The sequence below is a fragment of the Argopecten irradians genome, chromosome 15, assembly GCF_041381155.1.
Source record: "Argopecten irradians isolate NY chromosome 15, Ai_NY, whole genome shotgun sequence".
NCBI classification, from domain to species: domain Eukaryota; kingdom Metazoa; phylum Mollusca; class Bivalvia; order Pectinida; family Pectinidae; genus Argopecten; species Argopecten irradians.
In genome coordinates this window covers 22541412-22552847 of record NC_091148.1, presented here as the reverse complement: position 1 = coordinate 22552847, position 11436 = coordinate 22541412, and the positions used below count along the sequence as shown (strand labels likewise).

Genomic DNA, 11436 nt, shown 5'->3' with positions numbered 1-11436 from the left:
CAAGATTTTCTAGTTCATCATAGGGATGGTAATGTCACGAATTCAGTAAAATTTAAATATTATTGCATGCCAAATTGATAAGGTTATTCAGTGAGATTTCGTCCAACAGTTTATTTGGATGTATATCAACGTTTTCCATCGCCACCGACATATCCCACTGATCAAGGTAGATAACTCTATACGTTAAATTATAAAACTCCTCCAGTAAGATCTGCTCCACAAACATACCGACATATGCATACGGCTTTAAAGCATTAGGATATGTTATGAGATGTGGACCTTTGATAAAAACTTGAACTTCCCGTGACCTCATAAGAAGTCTCAAGACGGCCTCTTTTGCTTTGCGCACGTGTTCACGAAAGGTCATGTGATCACAACACCTGGCGATATGGGCGTACCAATGGATGACTACGATGGCAGAGCTGTTTTCCGGAATCTGATCTATTCGATAGGCTACCGATTTAATATCCCTTCTGTTAGATCCGGGACTTCCTTAGAACGGAAGTTCGTGTGGCTGCCATTCGAGATGCAGTCCTAATGTTTTGTTTTCAGCAATAACGAACTTGTGAAAGGCAGCATGAGAAGGAATGCGAGACGATTTTCGTATTGCCAAAATGTCGACCAGACGTAGAAACCATTGTCGAGTTGTCGAGTCGTCGATCGATATAAGAGGGCGATGCTTTAGACACGCCCGGTACTCCCCTCGACTAGTTGTGACTGTTGATCGACAGAGAAGATTGGTGTACACTCCTTTGTAGAGGAAGCCAGATGGAACCGTGCTGTTCCATGTTGAATAAGGAGGCAAAAACTTGCATACTGTTTTCGGTACAGGGTAGTCGATATCATCTTTTAAACCTAAAACAATAAATGAATAAATGTTATAATATTGTCTCCATAGTAACAAGCGAGGAAAGTATGGCTCACTTTCATGGGCATTTAGTTCAATGTTGACAACGAGTATTAGGCACAAGTTGTCGCATCGCAGAAAGCCTTTTTCTCACAAATTATTTAAATCAATATATTACAGTGTTATAAATATTTTTATACATTACGAATATTCCGTAACTTTAAGAAATTCCTTAACTTAAATTCTCAATATAAAAGCATTACATATGTTAAGGAAAGTTCTTAACATCAGACGTTTTCCTTAACTTTGCAACGCCTTTCTCTTGAAAGTTAAAGAAATTCCTTAAAGTCAATGTATGCTCGTGTAGCTGGAATCCAATGTAGTCTTTATCAAATTTAAATGACATTTCGTCAATGCATTCGTATTGTTTTATTCGTTCGGCAACATGTGTGATAAAATTATTCGAATGATTCACAGCTAGTGAAATCGAACTGTAAACCATGTAACATATAAAGATATATACTGCCTACTGAGTGAGCAAAATACAACTAAATAACATTTGAACTCTCCAACTTCAACTACGTCAAGGCCACCAGAACGTGACCCCTTGGTATCATATCACCATCTCTTTGAATACGATTTGTTGTAAATGATGGAAACCTCTTTATTTTCGCATATACAATATTTTGCGTCATCGATCATCATCAGTATTAACAAACATTTGCGATTAAGAGCTCTTACTGACAATTGCATTCAATTATTCTCGAAACAATTTAATTCGCGAGATTGAATCACTGTGAAAATGATATTGGGCAAATTTGAAACGCGAAAATGAGTCGGCGTAAAATATGCCTTTGTTTGAGAAAAATAATTATCAGTTTGTCATTGCTAAGAAAGGTTTTTAAATGTACAAGAAGAAACTGAAATAACGTAGCAATTAGATAAACACTTACTTGGATAAATTGTCAGTTTGATTTTCTTCAATGGCACATTCTTGTATCTGAAAACGAGACAATCGTAGATTAATTGATTTAATTTTACATGGTATACAAAAAAACAAGTGCTACATCTACACCGCCGACGAAGTTTTATCTGTAAAAAATCCGAACAGAAGAAAATTTCTAATTTGTCTGTTCCTACTAAAACAGGATACTAATTCGTCTGTTCCTACTAAACAGGATACTAATTCGTCTGTTCCTACTAAAAACAGGATACTTATTTGTCTGTTCCTACTAAAACAGGATACTAATTTGTCTGATCCTACTAAAAACCGGATATTAGTTTGTCTGTTCCTACTAAAAACAGGATACTTATTTGTCTGTTCCAACTAAAACAGGATACTAATTCGTCTGTTCCTACTAAAAACAGGATACTAATTTGTCTGTTCCTACTAAAAACCGGATACTAGTTTGTCTGTTCCTACTAAAAACAGGATACTAATTTGTCTGTTCCTACTAAAAACAGGATACTAATTTGTCTGTCCCTACTAAAAACAGGATACTACTTTGTCTGTTCCTACTAAAAACAGGATACTAATTTGTCTGTTCTTTCTAAAACAGGATATTTATTTGTCTGTTCCTACTAAAAACAGGATACTAATTTGTCTGTTCCTACTAAAAAGAGGATACTAATTCGTCTGTTCCTACTAAAAACAGGATACTAATTTGTCTGTTCCTACTAAAAACAGGATACTAATTTGTCTGTTCCTACTTAAAACAGGATACTTATTTGTCTGTTCCTACTAAAAGCGGATATTTATTTGTCTGTTCCTACTAAAAACAGGATACTAATTTGTCTGTTCCTACTAAAAACAGGATACTAATTTGTCTGTTCCTACTAAAAACAGGATACTAATTTGTCTGTTCCTACTAAAAACAGGATACTTATTTGTCTGTTCCTACTAAAAACAGGATACTAATTTGTCTGTTCCTACTAACACAGGATACTAATTTGTCTGTGTGTCTGAGTATATATCTCTATTCAGTTCCTCTGTCTGTCTGTATCTCTGTGTGTTTGAGTATATATCTCTATTCAGTTCCTCTGCCTATCTGTATCTCTGTGTGTCTGAGTATATATCTCCATTCAGTTCATCTGCCTGTCTGTATCTCTGTGTGTCTGAGTATTTATCTCTATTCAGTTCCTCTGTCTGTCTGTATCTCTGTGTGTCTGAGTATATATCTCTATTCAGTTCCTTTGTCTGTCTGCTCTTACATGACATACATTGTGGGAATATCTGTAAGTACAGACAAGTATTGTGGGGATTTCTCGACATTGTGGGGATATCCCCACAATGCATTAACCTCCAAATGTCTGTTCTGGATTTATGGGGCGATTTTGTGTCGAAAAAATAAAAAATCCCCATAATGAATTGTCTGTTGTCTGTTTTCAACTTTGTCTGTCGACGATTTGTCTGTGAGACAAGAGTTATCTGCCCCTTGGTCGCTGACGATGAGGCCTAGCTGCTTGTGATCTAGGAATATAAACACAGAAGTGACCTAGACTAACGGTGCTTCGGAGGTCCTCTGGACTTACTGTCAAACTCTTCGAAGAATTTTCGCGGCATTCCTTCGGACATGGCGGTTTCTTGGCAGGCGGCAACAGACTGATATGGTCTTAAAATGTAGTTTTTCTGGCAGAAACGGTAAGTACCAGGTTCATCAGATAATTATTTGTGTATTTGTCTTTTGTGTTGTAAAGTTAGACAGATGATAGTCTGAGGAATCTGTTATCTGACCGGGCGACTGTTACTACATTCGTAATTATCAAACGACGTAGCCTACAGTTAGAGGTAAAAAAAATGTGAACAGTTAGTGCCTATCAATAAGCCTTCATTATCTCCTCGGTAATATTATCATCAAATTATTTCACTCAAACTAGTGATAGACAAATCATTTTTGCTTCGATTTTTGCGGCCATGGCAAACGATCACTGACCAAGTCTAGGCCTAGTTATATTTAAGTTCGTGAGGTTCCTGCGTAAAAAATATTGGACCGATCTACATTAGCAAATACAGTTAAATTATAACCTTGGCTTATTTTCTTTTGCATTCACATTTTCCTTTTTGTAGAATTTCCCACTTTGCTGTTTTATACTGACTATGTGATAACTAAACATATTTAATTAGCTTGAAATGGATGAATCGCAACTTTCAGTGAAAACGTTGTTTTATTGCGTGAATGAGAGTGATTTAGACGGACAGATCAAATATTAAATTACAAGGAAAATTACCATAATCATCGAAGTATCGCAATTTTATATTTTATTTCACAAGTGAATACTGGTAAGAACTGAAATTTTCATGTTAAAAGTCACCGGCTGTATACAATGTATATTAAACGTGTTGTCATGATCAGCGAGATCAGTTATATATATAGTGTGCTTTATTCTGATGTGGAACCCATGCCAGTGCATGGTCACAAAATCCGGAAATTACCATTTTAAGTAATTATAATACTAAAAAATAATACTAAAAACAACCGATATGGTAATAAAGTCAAACAATTAGATAAAAGTTATAGTTTTGAAATGAAATACATGAACATGCAGGGATACTTTAAAAATTGCATTTCTTTTTTCAGAAAACCATGGAGAAATATGAGCTAGTTGTATTTTGTTTTTATTTTTTTTGCAGTTAGTGCTTCGAATTGTCTCTGCTTTTTCTTACACTTTCACAATGCTATATATATCACTATTCTTTGACCTTTTGTTTGCTTTGGTTTTTTTATTTACGCCATATTTCTCCATTGCTCGAGTGCACGAGGTAAGAATAATAAAGAATTTGATCCTTACAGTATTTTATGAGACCGGGTAGTTCACCAAACCTTCCTGGTATTTAATGTTACTTGGAGTATTTTTTTTTTTTTTTTTTTACTTTCTGGGGTGTATAATTCCAATAGACTGACTTGCGACCACACCTTGCAGGGTTGATTTTAAAAATTATGAAACCTTTTAGAAATTAAGAATATGAGGTAGAATCTACTGGAAATTGTGAAATTATACACCCCTGAGTCCTAAGGGAGTTGCATGAGGGAGTATTTGAGGTCACTTTTCATTTGTAGATGACTTTAATCAGTTGTTTAAAATAATTCTATAGATACAATACTAACAAATCTGTAGGGCTGATGGGATGTAAAAGGAAATATCATCCCCACAATGGACAGTCAATTTGCAGGTCATGTGACCTTTTCTTTAAGATGGCCGACATAGAAGAGCACATGCTCTTGGTGTCTGTGATGACATGTTGTATTGTTTTTCTGCTATTTCTTTTGACCATCATAGAATTATCTTTATACATTTCCATGTTAAGAGTTTTTAACAGATGGAATGCTTTATTTTTAACCTGGAATCAAGGTTTACGACAAACTCAGGAATATTAATTAAGGTACTGTCAGTCCTCAATCCTATAATTGTATGATATATACTATGTGTAGTACCTGTTATATAAATTTTAACCATTTTATTATATTATCATACAGGGCACCTAGTTGAATAAGTGATCATTGATTTTTAGCAATTTTAGAAGTCAAATCAATAAAAAAAAAATTCAGAAATGGTCAAAATATGGTCAACAATACAAATCCTTTACAACCTAATAGAACCTGTAAATACACACAAATTTATTAACTTAAACATGATTTTTCTTCTTTTGATAACAGTTATTGTATTTTCTTTTTCATTAATTGTAGACTTACCAATGCGACATGAAGACACGCAGGTGTAAGACTAGCTCGATAAAGGGTACCGATACCCCAGGTGAGTCACATAAATATGTACATAGATCTGTATATATACATGGTGTTAGTCGAGTATCTTGGAATTATTCTGCGTTACAAGCAGACAAATCTTATAATACCTATTAAATGCATGCATTCCTGAAAAGACCCAAGAGTATATATATAATTGTTAACATTTTAACATCAAGGATTGATCAGGGATATATATACAAATGGTATTTGTTGATTAATACTCCTCTTATATTTGACTACAAAAAGCAAACAAGACCTATGAAAATGTGGTTGTTGTAAATTATAATTCTTACATGTACACACAATTTTTTTAAGATCAATTTGAAGATGGAATGGAGACACACAAAAATTTGCAGTTGGATAAAGGTATGATATTGGATTCCGAATTAGAATGTAAGAACACAATTGTTTGTATACTAATCAAATGTATACCATCAATATGTGAGTACTGCCTAAATCATCGCATGTACATCTCTAGCAATGGTCATTTAGTACTGTATTGACCTAACTTAGACCTGATTTGCAACCCAAACATTTAGCTTATTTGATGTCGCATGACGGAAAAGTGAGCATTGCCATCTTTTTAAACAATATCACAATATCCAAGAAGTCAATAGACCTGATATCTGGTTGATAGAATGCTATAGGGTATAGTGCTACAAAGTTTGTTCAAATAAATGACCTACATTCAAGATCACAGGGGGAAAACAGGCTTTTTCTAGAGGCTTTTAGAGACTGATAATGGGCCCCATTCCCATGGAAATTATTTCAAATTTTAGCCAAATTCCCAATAACTACAGTTTACTCCTGGAAATTTCTTTCCCAATTTCCTTCCCAAAATGAGGTAAAAAGGCCCTTCCCAATTTAGTGAGAAAAAGACCTGTCAAATATATATGCTAAATTATTCAGCAACTTCTCAATTATAACCAAGAGTCTCGTACAGAGACCTGATATTGGGCAAGTGCTACACTTGAATGAAGGGCTGCAAAAATTGTTTCATATAAATAAATCTAGCCAGTTGTATGAAGTGAATATAATGTCAATATCTGCACAAATGACTTAATTTGTCTTCAAAGTTGCATAAATGCATTGGGTTTCTTGTTTGATTTTATTTGTCAAATTATTACAACTTCCATAATATATAGTTATCTGCATATTATTTTATTACAATGTATTATATATTACTTGCATTACTTATTATTGTACTTATTTACTCATTTTAGGTGACCTTGTCTTATGCAGATGGGAGCTAGGGGTATGGTGGCCAGGGTATGTGGTCGATATTCAGCATTCTACCACATCATATGTTGTTGGATTTTGGGATGAAATTGACTGGTATGTTTTTAATTAAAGTAAAGTTTAAGCTATTAACTGTCTTAAATTCAGTTGATGATTCAGCAAATGAAAATATTAACTGACTTTCGGCATGGCCATGTTTGTTAAATCTAAAAATGATTTTTTAAATTGTATAATAGATGCATGCTTAGCTTTGCTAACTTTGGAAACAATTATAATTGATTTAATATTTTAAATAACTATGACAGTAGCATCCCTGTCTTCTGTTATATTTCTAGAAGCTAGATCACAAATACTTATGGGAAACACAAGCACCATTTCCTGGATAAACAATTATTCTTACTTTTTCTTACACTTCAGTAGTTGACGTGTTAAAAAAGATAATTTAGAGGACTAAATGTATATTTTCTGTTTATTACAGTGTAACCAGACAATCTGGAGATGTTTGCCCTTTTGATAATGAACTACCAGTCATTGCCTTGAGTCTGAGTAAGATTTGTTCCTTTGGTAATTTTGTTAGACAAATTCTGATGTCCTATTGTTTCATTATTCATTTATTGAGGAACTAGCAGAAACTGATTTGATAGTTTGGTAGGTGCCCAAAGTGGTCACACTGTTTGTCCTTCCATTCATCCACAAATTTAGGTACACTTTGGCTGATAACTTGTTTTTTTATGACCGTTCACATTAAATGAAGTCAAGATGTTCAACTCGATCACTGAAACTCATGTACAAATCCTACAACATAACATTCACATTAAATGAAGTCAAGATGTTCAACTCGATCACTGAAACTCATGTACAAATCCTACAACATAACATTCACATTAAATGAAGTCAAGATGTTCAACTCGATCACTGAAACTCATGTACAAATCCTACAACATAACATTCACATTAAATGAAGTCAAGATGTTCAACTCGATCACTGAAACTCATGTACAAATCCTACAACATAACATTCACATTAAATGAAGTCAAGATGTTCAACTCGATCACTGAAACTCATGTACAAATCCTACAACATAACATTCACATTAAATGAAGTCAAGATGTTCAACTCGATCACTGAAACTCATGTACAAATCCTACAACATAACATTCACATTAAATGAAGTCAAAGATGTTCAACTCGATCACTGAAACTCATGTACAAATCCTACAACATAACATTCACATTAAATGAAGTCAAGATGTTCAACTCGATCACTGAAACTCATGTACAAATCCTACAACATAACATTCACATTAAATGAAGTCAAGATGTTCAACTCGATCACTGAAAATCATGTACAAATCCTACAACATAACATTCACATTAAATGAAGTCAAGATGTTCAACTCGATCACTGAAACTCATGTACAAATCCTACAACATAACATTCACATTAAATGAAGTCAAGATGTTCAACTCGATCACTGAAACTCATGTACAAATCCTACAACATAACATTCACATTAAATGAAGTCAAGATGTTCAACTCGATCACTGAAACTCATGTACAAATCCTACAACATAACATTCACATTAAATGAAGTCAAGATGTTCAACTCGATCACTGAAACTCATGTACAAATCCTACAACATAACATTCACATTAAATGAAGTCAAACTCGATCACTGAAACTCATGTACAAATCCTAAGAAGTCAAGTTCAACTCGATCACTGAAACTCATGTACAAATCCTACAACATAACATTCACATTAAATGAAGTCAAGATGTTCAACTCGATCACTGAAACTCATGTACAAATCCTACAACATAACATTCACATTAAATGAAGTCAAGATGTTCAACTCGATCACTGAAACTCATGTACAAACATAACATTCACATTAAATGAAGTCAAGATGTTCAACATGAAAAACTCATGTACAAATCCTACAACATAACATTCACATTAAATGAAAATCAGATCTATGAGAAACTCAACACAGGTCAAAAATCCACAAGAGTACATAACATTCAACATTGGAAAAAAATGGAAGTGGACTCAAGAGTTCAACTCGATACTGAACTAATCAATGTACATGAATCTACAACATTTGGTTCAAATCCATTCACATTAAATGAAGGTCATTATAAAGATGTTCACTCGATCACTGAAACTCATGTACAAATCCATACAACATAATACATTCACATTAAATGAAGTCCTTCGGAAACCATGTATCAAATCGATCACTGAAACTGTCATGTACAAATCCTACAACATAACATTCACATTACTGAATGATTACAGTCAAGATGTTCAACTCGATCAAGATGTTTCTGAAACTCATGTACAAATCCTACTACAACATACATTCACATTAAATGAAGTACATGCATCAGTATATATTATTATATCAACTCATTTATCTTATCTAACTCATTAATTGCATTTTCGACAGTTTTCTTAAGAAGTAAATTGCCAATAGATTTTAACATATGTAACAGAAATTTTGGAGAGCTGTAAATATACAACTACGAAGGAAATGATTCCTTAAATGATGAAACTGTTAAGAGTTTATATCATACTATCTAACACAACAGTGACATCATAAAACATCAAAGTGTGTGTTTTGGGAGACTGCGGTATGTTCGTGTTGTTTTCTTGATGAATAGGATGAATCGGATGAATAGTTTTATTACAGGAACCACGTTCTTAGAAAATAGACTATCAAGGTTTCATCTATATAACGATAATTTGATTAAGGTCTGTGAGGAAAACGTTACAATATAATAGTTCGTTAAGTCGAGATTTTTTAATGTTGCTAATAGTGATTTATTTGTTTAATTAATTGACGTCCTTATTAACAGGCAGGGTCATGTAAAGACGGGATGCGATCGATGTATGCGGTGTGGGTTTTTGGGAGACCGTGGTATATCGGTGCTGTGTCGTCTTGTATAGTAGAACTATTGCCCTTTTTATAGTGTTGTATCACTGAAGCATGCCATCGAAGACTTCTTCACCAAGCAACATACCCCACCCGGTACGCGTTACGGCCAAATGATAAAATGTAAAAAATTATTACTTTCTCCATATCATTTTGTTTCATTGCGCTTGAAAACGTGAACACATTGAAGACATTACTTTTAATCGATACACGAAGTCAATACCGTTACAACATTGTCCTGAACCTTTACACGAAAACAAGTATCAGTACAGACCGTAACGGAGAGGACATTTTTTGTGTAATAAATCCCTGAGGTAGTCTCTACCATGTTTGAAAAAAACGTTGGAGCATCTATGACTTGTACTTCTTGACTATGTATACCCCCAATCTGATTAAAATACAGATCCTTTTAATCACATACGTTAGATAAGAGGATCTGAGAAAATCCCATTAGGGGTCATGTCCAGGTGACCTCTGTAAATGGCCAATCAAATTGCTGCTGGGGCAAAATTTTGACAGTGAAGTTTTTTTTGGGAACGAAATAGCTGTTTAATAGGACGTTACTATCAATCAAACAAACAAATATAAACAAAAGGGACGAAATAGTTTGAAAATTCTGTCAGAATTATTTTCCGTGTAGTAGGTAGTCATCCTCGCACCAAAGAGCACAATAAAGTTTATCGTATTTGTATGTTGGGGGCGAAATGGCGTTGTCAATTGACAAAGCAACGTGCAGAAAATGCATTTGATCTGAATTACACGTGGTATACTAAAGGTCATCCGAACATAACCCTTAATCGTGATTTTCTCAGATCCTCTATTGAACGGATGTGGTTATAATGATCTGTATTTCAATGCCAGATTGTGCATACCCATGACAGAATGATTGTTTGTAAAATCAATCTTTGAATCTAATCACAAATATCTGACATATGGAAGGCGGACACTGGTCATCTTAGACCACACGAATCTACATCGATAACACCTGATGCTTACTAGAACTTGCCTTCATACTTGAGAGACACATCTTAATTCATAATCTCCTCACGATACTGTTTCTTCCAGTTTCTCCATGCTGCCATGTTTGTTTTAAAAAGTTGTATTTCTATTTTAACATGTTATTATTTTATAAGCACGATAAATTGTAAAATACTCAGATAAACGTTGGTCCGAACAATCGTGGAGGACATGAGAATCCGTTGTGGACAACAAAATTCAATAAGGAGTATAATATTTAAATAACTTTGATTTTGTCTTATACATATCTCACAATAATTAACGCCACATCTATTTGGGTAATTTAAACTAGTAAACTATAAAGTGAAAATAAAGCTTGATGACGTTTTCTGAGACAAATATGTCATAACCGGAACAAAAGCGTTAAACCTACTATAAAAAGGGCAACAGTTTCCACTATTACAAGAAGACACAAAACTGAATTATATACGCAGTCTCCCCAAAACACGCACCTCGCACATATATACATCGCAACACACACCCGCAACCAAAATCTTGGGAGGGACCGTCCTTACTATGATCCATAGCTGATTAAAAAGGACGGATTAATTAATCAAAACAACACATTGGTGCATTGTGACTGTTTTGCGGCAGACTTGTTCTTGCTGGAGCTTACAGTTAGTTAGGCACACACACTGTATTGCGGTTT

General features: G+C 34.2%; 2 protein-coding genes across 2 annotated transcripts; one reads left to right on the top strand and one right to left on the bottom strand.

The window, feature by feature from the left end:
- Nucleotides 1–52: 52 nt before the first annotated feature.
- On the bottom strand, nucleotides 53–3422 carry LOC138308673 (NXPE family member 2-like). The gene is given in 2 exon segments (XM_069249708.1): nucleotides 53–855; nucleotides 3380–3422. Coding segments are annotated over 2 exon segments (846 nt in total).
- Nucleotides 3423–5489: 2067 nt separating this feature from the next.
- LOC138308538 (uncharacterized) lies at nucleotides 5490–7732 on the top strand. The gene is made up of 4 exons (XM_069249559.1): nucleotides 5490–5599; nucleotides 5908–5958; nucleotides 6816–6927; nucleotides 7310–7732. Exons 1-4 carry the CDS (start codon nucleotides 5548–5550, stop codon nucleotides 7455–7457), a joined length of 363 nt encoding a protein of 120 aa, XP_069105660.1. The 5' UTR covers nucleotides 5490–5547; the 3' UTR covers nucleotides 7458–7732.
- Nucleotides 7733–11436: the final 3704 nt, after the last annotated feature.